This window comes from Pezoporus occidentalis, unplaced genomic scaffold (assembly GCF_034315485.1).
Source record: "Pezoporus occidentalis ecotype Australia unplaced genomic scaffold, CSIRO_AGI_Poc_V1 ctg41, whole genome shotgun sequence".
In the NCBI taxonomy this organism is placed as follows: domain Eukaryota; kingdom Metazoa; phylum Chordata; class Aves; order Psittaciformes; family Psittacidae; genus Pezoporus; species Pezoporus occidentalis.
The window spans coordinates 4,112,809-4,134,687 of NW_026915736.1; the positions used below are offsets into that span (position 1 = coordinate 4,112,809).

The following is a 21,879-nucleotide window of genomic DNA, read 5'->3' on the forward strand; positions in this document are numbered from 1 at the left end:
TTTTTTTTGTCCCCCGAGATTCTTAATATCTTGTCAGACAAGCTCTCCAAAACCTGAGTTTCCAAATATCTGTGCAGCTACTGAACTGCATGTAGTCTGCTTGTTAACAAGAAATGAAGCTGGAAGTTAAGTCACTGCTAATTAAACTCATAATTACAAGTGGAAGGTCAGACAGCAGATCCAAGGGCTGTATGAAAATGTAATAAAACAAAAGAAAGAACAAACTTGAATGCAATAATTCAGTCCTTACTTGGCAGACTGACCCATTAGAAGACTTCTCAGCTGTATACAGTTCTGAAGGCAAATATTAGAATAATGAATGCAAATCACTTGGGTTTAAACAAGTTTGTCAAGGATTAGCACAGCCTCTAAACATTACTTGGATTTCTATTGAAAAAAAGATCAAACCAAACAAAAACCAAACAAACAAACAAACAAAAAACCCCACACAAACAAAAAAAAAAAATTAAAAAAGAAAGATAAAAGGAAAAAACAACCCACAACAATTAAGAATTGCCCATTTACAAAGTTAGAACATGAATCACGGCTTCCTAGCCTGAGCTCCCAAGCGGCTGCCACTAGCACATCCTCACAAAATGCCTTCTTTGTTGGAAATGGGTAACATCTCATTCCTCTGCTCCTGTGCAGTTCAGAAATCTGCTTCAGAGTTCACTGCTCTGCCTGTGAATCTCCATGAATGCAGAAATCCAGAGGTAAACCACTATATTGCCTTTATTCCCTTGTTGTAAGGTTGAGGCAGACAGAAGATGGGAAGATCACAAGGTAATTTAGGCAGATGGCTCAGAGCAGCAGTATTAAAAGAGCAAAGGTTCGCAGAAGTACCAACTACTAGCAACTGGAAAGTGGCTGGAGGACAGCCAAGGAAGCTTCACACTATTTTCTGCTTTCCTTGATCTCCTGAAGAGACAGAGCGTTTGATGTGGGTCTCAAACTCCACGTTCTGACCTTCCCCACTGCTCTGTCACACTGGGATGAGTGATGGGCGCACAAAGACACGTGAGGAGCAAGGCAGCACATGCAGCCATGCCAGACCAGAAAGCCAGTACTTCTCCCAACACTATCCCAGTTGTGAAGAAGCCCTTGGGGGTTTGGGAAAATCCAAGGAGAAGGATTTTGTTCTTTCCAGGATAGGCACGTTTCCAACACAGGATCTGGACACCTTGACAGCACAGCACTTACTAACCCATTTGGAATTTAGGAAGCTTCTGTTAGGAAATACAGAAACATAGGCAGCATACCAAAAGTGCTTCCTGACATGCCTCCTGCTTTGGGTATTTCACCTTTCTGTGAGCCATAGGCTGTCCCTGAGATTCACGGCAGGGTGGAAATGCCTTGTGAGATTTTCCAATTCCAGATTAAAAAAAAAAAAGATTCCCTCATGAGCAGGCTTTCATCTGACATGCTAATTCTAAAAATCTGCCTTCCAACTGTTCAACTTTGCTTCAGTGAATGCCTCACCAAGCCCTTTCTAATAAATATCATTTATGATTTCTGTAACACACTTGTTTCGCAGTGAAACTGTGGAGGTAATGACGACTGGGTTGATTGACACCTAGTTATTCAATCAAACATATTCCTATCATGCTAGTCACAGACCACACATGCCAAATTTGATGCTGAAACAACTTTTATCAGGCGTTTTGGAGAGGGCTTGGGAAGAAAATCAGCCTTGTAATCAAAATCTTAACTATGTTGCAGCTACTGCGGCAACATAATCCTATTTTCTGTCCTGCTGGCAATTTAGTAGCAGCAGTGCAGAACACCAGAGAACTTCTCTATGGAGGGAGAGATAACAGCACATGTTTACTGAGAGGATGGGGGCTTGGTTTCTTAACAATGGAAGTATACACAGGTGTATTTGGAAGTTCTCCGTTGGTGGGCAAATTTTTATCTATAACTTATTGTGCCTCTTTGGGTGGGAAAAATGGATTTCACAGAAGTATTCTTTTCTGGGTCCCTGAAAGGTATAATGTGGGCAAGCTGAGTGGCAGATTTAGAAAGGCAAAAATGGACGCCATCATACAATGCAGAAGATAAGTAGTACTGGGAGCCAAGACATCAGGCCACGATGCATCTTGTAAAGCAGTAATTTACTGTCTGAGGAAAAATATTTGTTCTAAACCTGACACAATGTTTAATAAGATATTCTTCCTAAATTGTGGGGACATGAAAATACTTTCATCATAGCTTAGAAATTAAGGCTCAACAGAACTTCTGGAGAATCTATTTCTTTAGTCCATATCCTCTTCCCTAAGGCACTACTAAGCTTCTCTCTCTCCCCCCCCTCAGATTCCTCACTGAATTTCACCCCAGTTTTTGTACTCCTCTGAACTGTGCTGAGTTTTGGGAGGTGCTCAGTAGACCAAATGGACAACTTCTTCAGACATGAAAGAACTAGAACTTTCAGATTTTTTTTAGAAGATCATTTATTCAAGCTTTCTGGATTGCTACTTGTGTCTTGGATTTCAAGAGCAAATTCTTCATTGAACTTAAACCTTATTCCCATTACAGCCAGATCTCACAGATACTCTGTGGTAGTTTTACTCTATTTAGCTTCCCACGTAATTTCCAAAAATTACTTGCAGTTCCTACTTCTATTACTGTTAAACCCCACTTATTTTGGTAATACTAACAGAAAATTAATTTATAACAAAGCTTGTTATGTTTTTGGGCTGGTTTTATTATTATTATTGTAACTTTATATCCTACAAAGCATTATATCACCTGCAAGTACACATTGGCAAATTTAACACTGGAAATGCTATTAAACTCATGTTTATGAGAAATACACTTATTTATATCCTTCTGTGCAGATACCAAAGAGAAGGCAAAAGCAGTTTCTTGAATGCCAGCCTCACCTACATGCCAATTCCTCCGTTTCAGGAGCAAACCACAAACATTACAGTCTCAGTTTTGCAACCCCAGAAGAGACTGACAGAGTAACTGTGTCACTCTCTAGCACCTAAAATCCTTGGCTTAGCATCTTGCAGGAGAGCCTGTGTAGCACTACCCATCCTCTGGCCACCTCACCATTCCATTGCCATCAGATCAAATCTGAGATATCAGGTACTAATCCTGTCAGCACTGACTGCGGATCAACGACCCTCCCAGTACTCCATGTCAGTGTGAAGGTGGAAATTTTGTCCATGTTTTAAGAGGAAAAAATAAAAACATACTTTATCCTTTAAATTTGCTGAAGAAAAACAAATTACACATAGACAAATTGCCACCAATCAACCAGCAGCTCTCTGTAGCTGCTCAGAGGCCTGGTTTGTTGAAAATATTCTCATTGGGTATGGATTAGCAAGCTAACAGCAGGGGAAAGAAGTCAAAGGTGCAAGATAAATTGTGTTTGTTACAGAAGCTGTAATTTATCATCACAATATTGCCAACACAATTGTAGAGAATTATATATAAATTTAATAAAACAACTGCTGTATTACATCTATTATCCTGGAGTCAGGTTTGGTTATCTTTTCCTCCTTGAGAAGATTTTTCTGCAAATAATGCCACTGAATCTGGCCATTTATATTTTAAAAGACTGTCTGTATTACCTTATGTGCAAATAATAGTATAAACTACAGCATGTATCAAAATACTGAGAACATAAAATTACACATTGAGGAAGTGAAATCTTATATAGTTCCCTAGAGGTGGCAGTTCCCTCTGATGTTCAACAAAGAAATAGAGACAGCTGAAGCAGTGAGAGCTCTTGTTAAACAAAATACGTATAAACCTGAAAGACCTCTCTTCTGCAAAAATACACAGTTAAAGCGCCATAGTTCCCCTTCATGCACCTGTCAAAACTGCTTGGGGGATGTTGAAGTGAAGGTGAAGATGGGTGAAGAAGAAAAAAAACAGCCACTGCAAATAAGCAGAAGCAGAGTATTTTATTAGAAAGTTATCTCCTTTTTGCAAGAATGAGTGCTGAAATGGATAATACCTTTCTGTGAAATCCAGGTTTCCAGCTTCATGTTAAGAAGAGGCTCTTACCTTATGGGATTATCCATCCTTGATACTGTGAGAAAAGCTGCTAAGTTTGCTGTGTAGGAAGAGCACACGATAAGGGTGAAGAGCCACCAGCTTCCCATTACAATGCGCATAGCTACAGAATTTACAGGAGATTCTCCCCCTACAAATAAACAGAGAAAATGAGGGTGTCTCAGCAGCTTCCATTTACGATCACTCACTCTCTGCCCTATTATGTTACATGTTTTGGAGCTACCTCTCTGCGTTTCTGGTTCTCCTCCAGACTGCCCTTTCACTGTGAGAAAACCACTGCTTCCATGAAGACTGGTAATTTACAAACATTTTCTCCAGTCAGTCTCTTGCCCTGGCTACTGTTCTGGAAAATCATCTTTCAAAGTATTTCCCTTGGGAATTTTTTAGGATCAAACCTACAGGACATGAAAAATGTTCTAAATAGAGTAAGTTTAATGGTGAAGCACAATTAATAGGCAGGAATTAAATCATTACAGTGTTCAGAATATAGTAATATTCTATTTCCAATGACCATTTCAGATTTGGAAAAAACCCACAAAGCTGTCCAATGGCTTGTGTGTTATCTGTGCTGTATTTAAATCTGCAAAGACTGAAGCATTAGTGTCATTACTTGTTACTCTATACAATATTTTAAAAAATGTGAAGATTTCTTTATAGCAGGTTTCAAGCACATTATGCTTGAACATTGTTGGAGACTAGGTCTTACCATACAGCTAGCACTAGTCACTTCAGCATATGTTTGTGCTGATCATATCTTACTGCACTTAAACCCATCCAGGATGCCACCTTAATAAGACGAGGGACCAAGTTTCATAGCACTAGTAAGGATTTTTCAGCTGAAGCTTTATAAGCTTCCAATCACAATGAAAAAATGTAGAAAAATTTAATAACCTACCCATATGCTATCATTCAACAAAACCTGCCTTCCAAGAATAGCACTAAATTATAGATATGGGACAAAAACTGTGCCAGCAGATTTTGCAAATAATTATTTACAAAAGTAACTTTGTTAATGACAGTAATCCTACTGAATTCAATAGGATTAGTCCTATGCGTAGAGATTGCTTGAGTGTAAAGTTAGCTTCACAACTACGGATCATTTCCCTATTCACTTCAAAGAACACACTACAAAAAAAAAAAAGTCTCACATTAGTTCAAAAACATATAAACTTCTAAAATTAAATTTAAGCAGTTAGGGAAGATGCTAGCCTCAGAGTTTGAAAAGCAATTCTGCAACAAGCAGCTCTGTAGTTTATCACATGATAATTTTCCCAAAGTGGGAAAGCCTGCTAGGAGTGTTTTTTCTGGACTTACTGAGAGACAGAAAAGGAGAACATACTGCTTCCCCCACCTCAAAACTTACCTACCTCTTCTCATTTTTCATTAGCTGGGCTAATAAAACATGTTACATCCCTGCACGCGCCTTCTCTTTGATCTTTAGACCATTCTGGCCAAGACTAACATGTCCTGAACTGCTTTACCCAAGGCTGAACTTTTCTGAACTTAAATCAGAGACGTTTATAAAAGTGAGTACCTTGCTGAACAAAGGCGCCGTAAACAACCCAGATGGCACTGTGGAGGGTAGAGGAAGCAGAAGGGCTCGGCTGGGAAGCATTCTGCGCCCTGACTGCCTGGATCCGGTTCAAGACAAATATCAAGACACCAACTATAGGGATGGCTGCAGCAATGCAAGCCCACACCGCAAAGTCGAAAGGAGCAAAGAGAGAGAAGATGTTGATTTTCTCTTCAGGCTTTTTGATTAAGATCCCCACGGAATAGTCCATGTACCGCTTGCTGAAGTCCACAACACTCTCTCGTTCTGGTGTTATAGTGATGGCTGAGATGGCTAGGTCTGCTCTCTGTGAGACAAACGCAACAGATCAGATCTCTTCCTTTCACCATGAATTTGGCCAGCGTGAGCTTTAAGGAGAAACATTTTACGAACCAAGTGACTCCATGCATTTTTTTCTATAACTTAGAAGAAATTTAAATAAATTGCCTAAAAATAAAACCACAATCAGTTTTATAATTTGAACATTGGTTAATTGCTGTGGTCTAAAGCAGAGTACTGAAAAATAATATGTCACTATCTGGAACAAAAAGCATCACTCTGATTCCTCTCTGGAATGAGTACAACTTATTTCACCTTTATTTCTCATTTGTTTTCCAGAGGATGCCTAAAATTCCATACCATATAAAGCTGGTGCACTGCAAGCTGTAAGAAACATCATTTATTTAGCTTGAGTATTTGATAGCAAAGTGCAAAGAGCTAAGGTTTGTTGTTCTCCCTGCAGAACTGCCTACTTCATATTTATGATGGGATTTCATATGACAACTGGGGGGGGCAGATTTTGTTGTTTTTTTTTTACGATGAATAAAGTGATTGCATAAACTAGTAATTGGAAGAATGTATCAAAGGCAACTTAGCACCTGAAACTGCTTTGACCTCAACATTTAAAGCAGTTAGGTTTTACATGTAGAGGGTCATTAAAGAGTATGCAAACTCAATGACAGCTAAAACAGGAGTTAGTAAATAAGATTCCCAAAGCTTTTGAAGAGCTGCAATTATATCATGAATAATGTTCCATTTTAATAAAAAGAATTCTCTTAAAAAAAAAATAGAATGCACTTTTTGTTTCCTATCTCTACCTTTTGTTTGGAAAATAAAGGAAATGTTAGATGAGGCAGGTCTGCTTTGAAATCCTTTGGAGTCAGTGGAAAACCTAGTAGCAGAAATAATTTTAAAAATACTATAATAGATACTTTGTTGCTTCAAAGAAAGCAATTTCCAGAGAAATTTAACAGGATTTCTTACCCCATTTTCAAATCAATAAGATTCAAACAGCTTATGTCAATGCAAAGTAAGTAAAAATTTCTCTATACCACCTAGCACCAACCAAGAATATCCCATTATCGAACACACATTTCCTACAGTTTTAATTGCTTTTATTTCTTCCTAAACAACTACTTACAAAATACTGAGCTGCCTACATACTAGTTAATGAGAAAGCTTTCATTTTCAGTAACAACTCCACTGCAGAAGAGTAACCTTTTCTACAAAGGGCAGCCACATAGAATATTAATTCCTTTGATTCTCCTTTTTATTAACATTTGTCCCATACCAGATAGCAAGAACATGAACCAAATATGCTCTAATTTCATTCTCTGGGAGATTCTAAGCTAGGAACTTTCCCCATTTACTTCAATGGAGTTCACACTCCTGATTTGAAAGGCTGTAATTAAGAAAAGAAATTTGGTCCTCTCTGTTTTAAATGAATGAATAATCTTGAGATCAGTTTAAATGCTGGTCCTTCAAAACACTTCTTTATGGTATATTACATGGGGCACTTTTCCTGTTTTGGAGTCAGGCAGTTGGTAATTATCACATTGCCACAAAGTGACCCAAAGCAAGTCACACCTACAAACAAGTAGCAAAGACATAATGACAAAAATGAAAATAACAACATTTTAAGAAGAATATATTATTTTTAGTCTTAACTCACACACACATACATGTCCTTTCTTATTCTTACAGCTATGTAAAAACAGAGATTTACGCTGATAAAATTGATGTTGAGTTGGGAGTAAACAGAACAACAGACTTCCTAGTTCTTACCCTGTATACAGTTCACACTACACTCAAACCACCTATGGCTCTGAAGTGTTCTGCACTTGTGCTTTGATCCTAATTCATTCTCTTAGAGTTTGGAAGATTACAAAGCTTTGACACCCTACTCCATAGAGATGGGGGGGGGGAGGGTTATTGTTTTTGTTGTTCTTTGTTTTAAATGCAGATTCTTTTTCTGTGTACCTTGTTAATTAGTTCTCCAATCATGCCATTCCAGGAGCTGTTTTGGAGCTGCTGTCCATATTTGCCATCAGGAGCCTGATATATCTCATACTTGAAGCCCAGATTCTTGGCAAGTGCATCCAGGACATCAATGGAAAATCCTTTATATCGTTTTGGTTGCCCAAGAATGTTCTCTGCCACCATCACAAAAGGTTCTTCCTGAGAATAAAAGAGTATCTTAACTGACAATAGAAACAAGATTTTCAGTTTGCTTCTCTTAGTAAAAGAATGTTTCCTGAGTTAACTCTGGACAGCTTGGTACAGATTTTGAGACAAAAACTGTAGGCCATGAGGGATACTGTGAGGCATCCCAACTAGACACTAGTGCCTCAGCACCTGAGTCCTATCTGTAGCCTTGTGTTTTCCATAGCTCTTGAGAAGAGGCAGCGACTCCAGAAAATAATTCAACATCCTCTAGCAGCTTCCGGGTGCCTACAGAATGAATTACTCTCTGAAGTACCTGCCTCTTCTCACCAGCTATAAAAAGGGAACAGACACCTACCTTACTGCCCTAACTAGCTGTCTAGAATATAGGTATTAAGCTGTCTAGAATATAGCTATTGTTAAGCACACAAGTCCAAGATAGGAACATTACTGTCCATCTATCTCAGTCCATATTAGATTTAGAAAGCCATTTTTTACAGATAATGATTAGTCCAGGAGACATACTAAAACAAAATTTAATGAATGCTGCATTAAATGAATATTTAAAATTGTGAAAATTCAAAGAATAACCTTCACGGGTACTGGTCCTGGAGTATTTTAAATTAAAGTATGTTTTGGGACCAAGGAAATGCAGCATTTTGTGTTATGTTTTCTGTCAGGTGTGGGCATCCTGTTCTCCTGCAGGGGAACTCAAGGGCTGCCCGTAGCACAAGGCTGGCTGCCTTTGAAACCTGATACCGATATTCTTATGGAAGGGATCTGCTCACCTCCCATGTAAACTGCAGCACAATCTCGCCTGTCACCAGGTAAAGCAAAGAGAACTGGGGGTTGGAGGAAGACCCTTAATGACCTTATGCGGTACTTCTTATTTGTACCATGATTCAGAAAAGGAGAAATTAAAAAAACCACACATAGGAAAACCTCAAACCCACAGCAAAAAAAACAACCAACCAACCAACCAAAACCAAACCAAACCAAACCAAAAAAAAAACAAAACAAAAGCAAAACAAAAAAACCCCAACCAAACAAAAACCAACCAAAAGACCCCATTCTGCAATCTGCAAACAGCAATATTTTAGGCAGGAATGCAGCCAAGCCCCAGTTTGCCCCTAATTTAGCACTTAGCTGAGAAGAGCTCTGTTACCACTCTGGATACTAACAGACAGTCCCAAAAGTGTAATGATTTTTTGGAAAGACTATGCCTTTCTAAAAGATATAGTTTATCTCAATGGGAATTTATGAGCTTGATGGAGGAAACACTTGATTAAATTTTACAGCCTGCAGCATACAAGAGCCAAGATTAGATTATCATAATTGGCCCATCTGATCTTAAAATCCAGGAAATGCTGGAAAGTGCATATCTGAGTTAGAGTACAGTATCTGGAATGCGCCCCTGGGCACTAGGGCTGTGTGCTGGTTTCATGCCCAGTAAGAATTACAATGCAGAAAACCAGCATAAGCAAACAAACAAATGCTCTGTATCTCTAACAGTGCACAACTTCACATAAAATAATAAAAAAGGCCATCATGTATCTTCCTTGTTTATATAACTGATCATCCAAAAATACAGTACTGAAAATTATAGGGAAAAATACTGTGGGAAATGCCCAAAATACTCAGGTCCTTTTTAATTTGAGAATTTTGTTTCCTGAACTCAAACAGGATCATACCAAGACAGTAACCACTTTGAGTGTCAATCCTTGTAAATCATTGCCCAGACGTCGTTCTTGTAGGCTACCATTCAGTCCTTTCTCAGAGTCCCACGTTGCCAACTAGAACAGAAAGTATAGTGAGTATGAAGGACTATTATGCAGAAATCTTTTAGTATTTATATAAACACTTAACAGTAGCTCGACTGAAATAGGATGAGAGATGTGTGGCTTTTTTTAATGCAGAGTTAGAATTAGTTAGATTCAGAGGACAAACATATACAAGTACCTTGCCCGAATGTATTTTCATCAATGCCTGTAACAGAACAGCTCTATTACTTGTAGTATTTGTCATATTATTTCACTTAGATCCCTCTGATATGACATTTCTCTCCAGAGTGTTTATACTGTCTGACAACCCTCAGGAATATCTGTGAACTCACTACCCCATATTTCCCTCTCTGCTCAGATCCTCTCCTACTTTTCAAATCACTCTCTTATTATTAAAAACTAACCATTTTTTGCTGCTGCACAACATTGTCACTCACGGATAGTCGTAAAGTCTTGACACGGATTCTGTGGTGTCAAACTGTCTCTTCTCTCCCTCGGACTTAGAATCATAAAATCATAGAATTGCTTCAGATCCTATCTTAAGTCCTATTTTCTCTGTTCTTGCCCTATCTCTGCCTCATCAGTAAAACAATAACAGGCTCCTGATGATAAAATAATCTTACATCTACCAGTACTTTATGCATCTGCTAGAGGTACCTGAACACATAATTTCAGGATATATCCCTGGAACATTACATCTAAATATTTTATTTTTTCAACTAAATATATTGCTTTAAAAATCAGTTTTACTGCATTTTCTGAAGAAAAAATGCAGTAAAATTCAATAGAATAGGTTCAGTAGAAAATTCATTCTTGAGTGACCTTTGCATTATTCAAACTAAATATGCTCTTCAGCAGCAACAGCTGTCAGACACTCCTTTTGCCTTCAAACAGAATCCATGGTGTCGTTTTGTTCAGAAGAGTCATAAATAATATCAAGCAGAAACTGTTTCCTGCTTTTTTTCTTTTTTTTTTCTGGCTTTACACCAATACTATGCTCACATATGTGGAAGCAGTGTTGTTAGCTGAAGGGACGCCCTGTAGAAATTAAACACAGTCCAAGATCTGTGAAATGTGGCTTCATCCTGCCAGAAGCTAATTTTCATGTAACAAGTCAAAACCTTCTTGGAAAGAACTTATTTCGCTGAAAATGCCTATGGCTACACGTCCTACATGATTTATTTCTATGACTTCAGTTTTAACCTAAAGCCTCAAAAATGAAACCAACAAATAAAATGTGACGGGAGAGATCTGTATAGTTTTATTTTTGTTTTGTTGCACTAAACTGATAAACAGAGAACTAAAAAAGAACAGAACAGTCAGTAAGTATTTGGCCATCATAACTATCACGACTGATGAAAATTATTCTATAGTCACTAAATCTTCAAAGCTGAGAACACAGGAAAGAATTAAGCTATACCTCCTTTTAAACCAGATGTTCTAGGGGATGGAGGAAGAGAATGAATGAATAAATAATATTCGGCTTTCTAATGACAATCCTGAATACCGAAGTATCTCAGACTGAAAACTCTCCCCCTGTGATGACAGTTTGGAGTGAAAGATGAGCATCCAAACATTAAAGTGTCTGTATCAATACAGGTAGATACCTATAGCCATTGTATCTTTTAAATCTGAATTTAAATGCTTGCTATAAAATATGTCCAGATGTTTCTTAGATTTCGCTATTGCCAAACCAAATTAATAAATTTGTAATCTGACATAAATCACTGTGGTTCAACAGACTTCAAACACCAACATGAGTGTGTGTGGCATATATTTTGTCCAAATCTGTAAAAGAAAATTCACTCTCCAAGCCTTTTCAGCTATCATGTCCAGCAAGTACATGATAAAGATGCATGAAAGGTTTTGGCCAAAATAGCTTCCGCAAGCTACAGATGGTGATTAATTTTTTATTTAAAAATGGGAAATGTAACACATTCATTTATTACTTCACCACTGATGGACTAGCATTTCAATTCTTTCTCCCACTCCTTTTGCTTTCAAAAACTATCTGGTTTCATATCAAGGCCTTTGACTTCCTGAATACCCTACATTTTACATTCTGCATTAACTCTAAAAATTCCAAAAAGGAAATGGAGACATGCCAGTGGAAAGTCATAAATGTATTCCTTTTATTCAAAAGGAGCAAGACAAAGATTCCTCTTTTATGTAGTAGGTGTAAGTGCAAGGAAAAGGACCATATTTCAATGAAACAGAATTCCAGTGTTCTCTGTGGAGGCACAGACATTTCAGTCTCTAAAAAAAGCAAACTATGCACATAAAGTTGGTAAATGGAACATGAGAAAAATCATTTCCAGAAGGGATTTTTCCTGTGTGTCCTTGTGCTTCAGAACATTTCATTTGTTCAGAAGTGTGCCAATTTTAACTTCCACATCTTGCAGACAGAATTTTGTTTATAGGACCAATGTATTTACAGATATAGCTATCAATTTGAGACAGCTGATCTGTCAAGTTCAACTGATTTCCAGCACTGTTAAACACAATGAGTACTGCTGTTAAGGCTGTTGGAGTTTCATTCTTTGGAGAAATATGTACCAAGTTCCTACCAGAAGTCTGAAGCCAAAGGCTGTAGCACAGCCATAAGCTAATAGGAGATAAAAGGGCTTTTAGGTCTCATTACGACAAACAATTACAGAATTAGCACCTGTGTCATGCATTTAAAAAATCTGGAACAAATATGTAATGGCAGCCTGGGTGTTTGGGTTCTTGTTTTTTATTTTTAAATTACTCAGTTCTGGGCGTTAAAGTTTTGAAAACAGCTACTTTATTAAAGCCTTTCAACTTAAACTTTCTTCCTAACTTCTCTTTCTGAAACAGACATATTGCAGGGAATCATACAGTTCTAGCCATACATCAGAAGCTCACTCATCCAATAAAGACAAACCAGAGGAAACAAATGTGAAATTCAGACAAAAAGGTTATTTGTTGGAAAATTCTGACTGATCTGATTCTGAAAGACCTGACTGATCTTTATCAATATTTACTGCATTTTCAACAGAACTGCAGGGAAAAGCTTGAAGAGAGAAAGTCACAATTTTATCATAGTTTTCAACCTTTACAAGCGATTCGTATCTCCAAACACAAATACTCAACACACAAGCAAAAGAATTACATGGCTAGACAAACTAGGAACGTCCAATGATAAATTATGTCATCCGAACCAAAGTATGACTCTCAAATCTGCTGGTCAGGACTTTGTACTGATACGTGTCAGGAACTTCAAAGAAAAATTGATGTCAACGTAACTTCAGGGTTCCTGAGCTCCCATCAAAAAAACTAGAAATCAGATTTTTTTTCAAAGGACTTTCATAGCTTCATTAAGGATGCAGCTGCTGGATGCCCAACAGTTACTTGAGTGATTAGCTCCCCAGGGGAAATCATATTGAGATGTCACGGTAAAGTCACACTAGAGAATATCAGAAAGAACTCTGCAGAAGTGTGAATACCCTCATCAGCACAATGAGGCAATCCTTCTGCTTAAACAAATCAAGGCTGCATTAAGCACTGATTTGCAAGATTTAATACCTCCTGTGAATTTGATCAATTAGATTGAGATCCTGCATGCCAGTTCCTTTAGGAGATTAAACTGATGATCAACTCAGTTATTTGTTACACATCTGTTTGTCTGCAAAGTCTGCATGTTCATACTACTCTATTACACAATAATTAAATATTCGTTGAATCAGGAACTTAGATTTAGTTTTCCTAACTCTGCTGTGAATGTTCACACCACTGGACTATGGCAAACATCTTAGGCCCAAAACAAATGGAGATGAAAATTATCCCAAACTACTAGTAAACTCATGAAAATTGACATTACCATAAAAAGTTAATATTTAATGATTCTATCATAACAGTGAATGAGATCATCTACACTGTTTTAGTTTATGGTGCAGTAGTTACTGTCTAAAAAACCATGTCACTGCTATCTAGTGTCATTGTAAATATGACATCATGTTAAGCATGATCTATTTTTCAGGGAAAATGTGATTCCCATGAGAAACAAAATGCGATAGTTTTCAGCAGATGTATAGTAATGTTTGAAAGTGCTACACTCAATCCAGAAAACGCACCTTCTATTTTACCAAAATCCAAATGCTTTTATGTGCTGACTCCTTTGGAGCTAAGGTTACACTTTCCAAAGAAATGAAGTTTGGGATTTCCAGCCTTGAAACCTGATAAACATCTAACAGTCAGGAAACTGAAGAGAATGCAAGGTAGTTCTCATGCCAGGAGACAGAGGCACCTATATCAGGCCAGAGCACATTTTCTACGAATATGAAAGCTGTTTTGTATATGGACTTAAATAAATTAATTTATGTCACTCACAGTCTGATAATGGTTTTAGATTAAAGTTGAATTGAAACAGATTTCACTTCATTGACAACTTGTTTCTTAAACTTAAAGTCAACATAGCATATATCAAATATGGTGTCCTTGTACCATCTATGCTTTGTGTGTTGGGCCCTCACTCCCTTTGCCAGTCTTGCAATATGGCTAAACACTTACTGAAACATTTAACATTGTAAAAGCAGATTTTAAGCAAACATGGTAATAAAAAATACCAAACAAAATGTGAAAAAGGAAATTAATGTTTACAAGAGACAAATATGAAATAAGGTAGTGGCCCATTAAATAAATGGAGCAAACTGGACACTCCTCTGTTGCAGTTTTAAGGAATAAAAGGAATTCTATTTAAATATAAGAAAACAAAAAATTATATTTAACAATTCTTTTTTAAATGCAGTATATCAATAATCTAAAGAATTTCCTGTCATTCAATATTCACAATAAGGTATTAGTAGGACTCACACATTGGATTAAGTGTCATTCTTGAGGAACTGACATGATTCCCTGAAACATAATTTGCATTTTTATGACTGGGGTTGCCTTGATGGTATCAAAATCTTTTAATTTGAAATATGGGATAATAATTAAGAAAAAAACCCCAATCAAACGTTTTGGACTGTGTATTTGTGTAATCTGTAGTTACATAAAACAGGATTACGAAAATATAAAGGTATCAATTATCATACATGCAAACAAATCCAAACACTGATACAATTTATTTCTCTTACCGCTACATAATTATTAAGAATGTTCTAACACTTTTACTCTAAAGCATACGCTTGTAGGCATTATTAAGAGTAAGATACTGGGCCAGATCACCAGCTGAAATAATTAAGCTGTAAATCTCTGGTCCAGCATAACTTGACCTTGCCTGCAGTGAAATACCTGTAAGTGATTTATGTCCAGATGTTTGTTCTATTCTGATAGTCTTCATTTGTTTGTATTCAAGATATAGTTTACTTCTGAACATCTGCAGTGAGACTGGGATACCTATGTGCCCATAGCCACTGAGATCTCCAAAACATTAAAACTACAAAGTGGAGAATTGTGAACCAAGCCTTAAATGGTATAGAAACTCAGGCTTTTGGGTGAAAATTTTAACACATCCTGTTGAATACTCAAAATGCTCAATGTGCCATGAAGGGGACACACAAGTATTGCATCTACATGATAAAAGTTCAGAGAAGAGCAGGGAGACCATGGAAAGCTGATCTCTCCCATACTTGAAACTTCAGCAAACAGCATCATCCATCTCCTGAGACAGTAAGCTCTTAAAAGGCAATGACCAGGAAATCAGTATAAAGTAATGAAAAATGGAGGACTAGGGAAGGGCTGCCTACTCTGGTGCTGTTGCCCCATGGCACTGTTTGTCCAACAGGACCCTGGTTTTCTTTGCAGGGCAGTGATGTGACTGCTGATGCTCTAATTGGCCTTTAAGAATGTGAGATATTCAGGGAGAATAATGCATCTTATTCTAATTTTAGTTCAAGTTTTTTTTTTTCAAATTTATAGTGCTATGTAAATGATACCAAAACATCTGCAGAAAATCACAGGAAGATGAGCATTAGACAGCAAGACCTTGTAATGAACGACTCATTCTGGACAAACTTGACTGCCTTTTCAATAATACCACAGAATTAATAGGTAACTGACATGTAGAAGATAATATACTTGTATCTTAATTTTAGTTTTGCTTCATACAGAGTCTTGTGAAAGAACACCTAGGACAATTTGAATTTGTTTACTGAATAAGGACAGTATCACGTGATTTATAGACTAGCCTCTAAGCAACAAGAAAGAATGATGCATCAAGATGAGAGAGAAGTTTTGAGATAGCTTAGAGTAAATCAATATTAAGATCTTGTTTACTTAATAGCCTTCTCAATGATATGGAACAGAAAATAGCAAATTACTAAAATTAAAATGTCCAAGATACAAAGATATCTCAAAACTGGGAAGTGTTGCAGATACCTCAGACTAGAAGAGTGAGAAAATAAATGGGAGTGCTAAGAATCCAGACATGAAATAATAAAAATATGCATTTTACATAACTAGAGGCAAACATTTATGAAAAGCAAAAATGAAAAATAGAGATACTTCAATTGAAGAAACAGAAATTAATGTTAAAAAAATTTGGAGGGAGAAAGCATTCTGCAAATGGATGATGAGCTTGTAATACAGTGAAGCTGTGAAAGTACTAGTGTGGTTATGGACTCCACAAGTCTCATGGTGTAGGCTACACAGACTGCAGTCACCACACAGCTGAGAAGAATAGTCTTAACACTGTTTAGGATCTGTCTGAACAAGATTTAGGTATGCTGGAAGAAAATCGAAGGAGAACAGGACAACTACTACTGGGATGGAGGATTCAGTTTGTATGACAAAAGACACAACTGTGAATATCTAAGATAATGATGATTTATAAATGAGAAAATTAAAAAAAAAACACTAGATGTAAGTCAACAGAACCACTGCTGTTGACTTCCAATAATCTACAGAGACCCTTTCCCATGAAATACAAACCATTTCCTAGAAACATTTATTCATTCTCAATGCAGGCTGTAAAATTCCAAATAGATAAAATAGCAGAGCTTTTCTGGGTATTTCTAAATGGAACTATTATTCATGGGAAAGGTTAGGCACATCCAAGATATGAGGAAGTGCATATATAAAGGAAATCAAAGAACAGCCTGACAGCCTGGTGGTTCCTGAATTCACCAGAGATATCAGGTCTAAACCAGTGTTTCACGTAATGCTGGATCCCAGCCAAAGGCAATTAGGATACTTTTCTTATACGTGGCACAACATTCAAGTTCTAGACTGCAAGGTTTAGCCTGTGATCTCATCAATTTGTCTCATCTCAGGTGAGTGGATTAATCACCATCTTTAAGGCTAGTATGGGGGCAGGTTATCATTCACAAAGGTGAAAGGAATCAGTTTAGTCTTTATGATGAATGGCATAATTCCTGAATACTTGAAAACCTCAGATATTTTAATTTCCAATAAAAAAATCCCTTCCCCACTGCTGAAATGAAGCCATTCTTAGAACTCAGCCAGGGAGAAACTATGTAGAAAGTGCACAGGAGCCATTTAAGGTCCCAGTCAACAATCACTTACAATTGTACTTTAACTTGGCAAACCTACATAATACCATTGAATCCTGAGAGTTACACTTATATAAAGTTAACTGAGCATAGACCTAGAATAGAAAATAAAGTTCAATAACGCTGGAGGAGGGATTTGAGTAGGAAAGAGCAATTGACCTGAACTGACATATCTAAGGAAACAGATATACAACACTGATCTTCTGAGAAGCCGGGGAGATAAATGGCAAATATCTTAGATTAAGATGCCACAGGAAGGCTGCCCTTGAAGTAAGTGCCCTTCAAATCATGTAAGGAAACTGGCTCAAAATTAAGAAGGAAGAGTAGCATTAACTGTGTCAGTATCACATAGATACATGAAATCCTCATTTAATATTTAAGAAAACAATTCTCCAATTGTCGGAACAAAATGTACTTTGGAAAGAAGCTGCATAATAACAAGCAGAAAATTTATACAAATTGGAATGAAAATGTCAAAATAATTCAAAGGGCTCAAACCAATAAAAACTGATTAAATTTTTTTTAAAAATGCAAATTAGTATCATAACTATCACGCTTTGCCATGTAAGATCGATTACAGTATTTAAACACTATCATTCAGAGAGTAATTAGAATCTAGGGTATAGAGTCTCTGTCTCCTTGTCATTTACAATAATTTCTACATAATATACATGGAAATACAGGCGAAAAAATAACCTAGAACTCTGAGGATAGTTTAGGAGGACAGAGGACTAAAAGCTGAGGCCTTGGCAGAGGTATTTCAACACTAATATTCTTCATTCTCTAGAGGCCTGTATATTTATTCAGCTCTTGCTCTACACATTCTGCATTTTGCTGCAATTAGCAAGTTTGAACTTACCTAGCATAACTCAGCAGTATCTTGCTCCACTATTTTTATGGCTCTTCATTGAAGAGAATATAAAATATTTTGAAACAAGGGGAAGCAGTTTCCTTTATGGTTTTCATTAGCCAAAGATCAGTTCAATTAAATGCAATGGCCAACTATTTTACATATAATAGAGCTCTACAACATAAATTAAGATTAGACACATTGTGCCTTATACTACTAATATTAAGGAAGCTAAATATTCTTGTATATGCATCTGTGTATTCAGTAAGTTTCTGCAGTACTGTGACTGAGGAGTTTCATGCAGAATTGAAATAGTAGCTTTCTGTAATACTGGAGCTCTTACTGACCCAGTATAAAACTTCTCATACCTCTTGGGAATGGATCAGCAGCATATACTTTGTATTTTATATTGCATATATATCACATTTAATATTATGTTGAAGGATATAAATTATGAATATTATCTTTTTGCTGAAATAAGATATTGCTCCATTAATTGGCAGAATGAGACATTACTTTGCCAGCAAGTCAATGAAGATGCAATGATACCAATTCAGAATTCCTTCTTTTTCCATATTGTGGTAGCTAGTGAGCATCTCTGATCATTTATGCAAGACAAACACCTACATTCTACTGTGCCAAGCCTGAGCAAAGTATGTACGGGGCAGTGAATCTGCATGGAGCTGACAGGACATGACAAGATAAATGTAACCTGCTAATATTCATTATATAAAAGTATAAATAGGCTATCTTCAGCCCTGGTAGAATAAATTGCTTCGATTAATACTAATCTTTGAAGGGGCGGTGACTGCAACATGCTGATATTATTAGTGCAGCAACACAGGCACTAGAAAAGATGTAGTATTAAATGAAGCAACCTTAAGAGTGATGAAAACAAGATGAACAAGAATATTGTTCTCTGATAGCTTCTCTATCAAATTTAGGCAAGCATTACTCTGTCCCTAGATTTTTGCATTTTATTTTCCTAACACAAAATCAAAATGTGGGAAAAATAGTGTTAAAAATAAATTTGAGCTATTTTCTTTTAGGATCTTATGGGCTTTTCTCTTGCAAAGCAGGCAGATAACTTCCACTCCATCTGCAGTTTTGCCACTTTTCAGGGTTTTAAGATATGAACAATACACTATAATGTAGCAATGCTATTGCTGAATCAGATGGCAGTGTTGCTATACCAAAAGATGTACGTGCAGTATCACAATTCTTTTGAGGTTTGAATATGTTTACAACAGTGAGTACCTAAGATACTACTGAATCAGGCACTTCCAAGACATGTTGTAAATTATCAGTTGATACGAACTGAGGCCTCTAAGCATAAAATTAAAACTGATAAATAAACATGAAAGTTAGACCAACTCAACTATGAAGTCCACAACAGAAAACATGAGTGACTGGCTGAAAAACCCTGCAACATGAGCTCCCTGCCACGGGATTACCTATTTGGAAGACAAACAAGCCACTGATCTTTCTTCTGCAGTTTTAAAAACAAACAAAATTGCTGCCCAGTGAGAGAGTGGGTGCTGGACTCCAAGGATATTCTGAATGCTGCAGTTAAATAGTGAATGTCAGGTAGTTCAAGAGTAGCTGACTGGACAAAACTAAACCAATTCCCCCTGTCATTACTCATTAGGTGTGGGTAAAATGGAAACAAATCTATTTAACACAATGAACAGATTCTTTTCAAAGATTCCAGATGGTTTTGGTGGGAAATTACTGGCTTTTGAGATCAGAACTATCTTTGTTATCTATGCAATAGTGAACTCAGCAGACTGTTCTGTAAACACAAAAATCATTGAAAAGTTGGATCTAACAACAAATACGAATTCATGTTGATTTTATATAGGTTCTTGTCCTGCTCTGTGCAGTGTAGTAACCAAATGCCTCTCTGTAGAGATGTTCTGAGAATTTTACTGGGGTGGGAGAGCAAGAAAGCATTGTGCAACTGGGCAGCTGTCAGTCAGGACCTGGTATCTTTTCCAGTCATTCTACAAGTGAACTCTGCACTTATGAATTGGTATGTTACAACTGGCTATGCCAAAGCATCTGCTCCCTTCTTTTTTTTTTGCAATTCATTACTCTATTTCTTGGATATCATCCGAGATGAATGCTTTTGACTTCCCACTACATATTCAAGAAATATGTACTGCAGTTCTAACCTACATCTGCAGTTCTAACAGCTGCACTTTTCATAGCCTAGCCCATTCTGTGATCATGTGAGGAAGAGACTATGGTGTGATTTCACCAGCTGCCTACCTTCTGAAGCTTGGCCATCACAAATTCACTTTCTGATTCTGGTTGGCACCGAGTCATCTCAGAATGAAAGCCCAGTCTTTGGTATCATCTGCTGAGCTAGCTCTCAATTGTGTATTGAAAAATGCTCTTCTCTCAAAATCCAGATTATTTGAGAAGCTCCACAACTTCAAGAGGTTGTGGATTTTTGTAAAAAATTATTTTAAAAATAAAATTCTTATTGAAATTTTCAATTGAAACACTTTGAGATTCAGTGTCTTTTTACATTTTTCATGAAATTTGTTATTTGTTATTTTATTTCATTTTTCTATGCTATTCACTGCTATTACCTAATTACCAATGCTATATTCACTATGCTTTTCACTGCTATTACCTAATTACCTCATGATATTTTTGGTAGCAGCCTTGATATAACAGTAAGGACAGTGTGCCAGAGGAAAAGATAGCCTATTCACATCTTAATTCAAAAGGTGTGGTTTTAGAAAACAAATTTCAAACCTTAACACAAAGAGGTCAAATTCTTAGATGAAATATTTGTACTTAAAAATGAACATTTAAAAAACCCAATATTTTATCAGAACTGCTGTCAAGAGAAGTTAATATTCTCTGTTGACATAGGTAACAACCCTAAATGCCATTTTCCCTGCCAAAGGTTTTAAGTGAATTTCTACCAGCTCTGGTTATCAGCATTGAAATCTAGACCCATATCTACAGAACCCTGAAAATTCCTAAAATAATTTTAAAACTTCACTTTTTACTGACCTTTCCCTTGTTTTGAGCTTTACAACATGACTTCCTCCTTATCCTTGCTTCTTATAGAGTGTGACACAAAATGGCTTGCACAATTTGCAGACATTTTTCTCCTCAACAACAAAGAAAACATCTGATTCAAAAACCCCATAACTTAGTGTTTGCTAATGGATAATTACCGCTCCATGAATCAGAAGAACTGTAGATAGTATTAAGAAAAATATGAATTTTAAATTTAAATATGGATTTTTAAATGACATGCATTTAATGGCTTTAATTAACAACAAGCTATATTGAGACAGCTTTCTAAAATATATTTATCCCTTTGGCTTTGTTATGTACATAAACCAGGTTTTGTAAGGCAAATAAAATCAGCTTGCTCTCAAAGCCAATTATCAGAGAACATACGAACATTATATCCACAGCTATTATTATTTATATAAACTATATACCAGTTGCTAAGCATTCACAAGGAATATAATAATACACAACTAATCTTTGATTATTCTTCATAAAGAAACTGTGATAAGCATATTTTTCCATTTACTGTTTACAAACCTTTTGCTTACAAAGATTTTGCCCTCTTTTGTTTTTCCCCACTCCAGATCAACACTGGGGAGACTTTTTATCTTTTTTAAAATATACCAGAAGTTCAGAACTTCTGAGCAATTTTACAGTGACAGTGCACACAGGGTATGTAAGAAATATTGCAGTAATAAATAATTTTCCCCGGCTCCA

The 21,879-nt window shown here is 36.6% G+C and overlaps 1 protein-coding gene across 3 annotated transcripts in view; it reads right to left on the reverse strand.

Moving 5' to 3' along the window:
* GRID1 (glutamate ionotropic receptor delta type subunit 1) overlaps positions 1–21,879 on the reverse strand; it is a 593,210-nt gene that overhangs the window by 44,203 nt on the left and 527,128 nt on the right. For all 3 annotated transcript variants that reach the window (XM_062634051.1, XM_062634050.1, XM_062634052.1), the window contains 4 exons: positions 9,709–9,810; positions 7,835–8,032; positions 5,558–5,882; positions 4,015–4,153 (listed from right to left, as the gene is read on the reverse strand). In XM_062634051.1, coding sequence (XP_062490035.1) covers positions 4,015–4,153; positions 5,558–5,882; positions 7,835–8,032; positions 9,709–9,810 — 764 coding nt within the window. The remainder of the gene's footprint in view (positions 1–4,014; positions 4,154–5,557; positions 5,883–7,834; positions 8,033–9,708; positions 9,811–21,879) is intronic.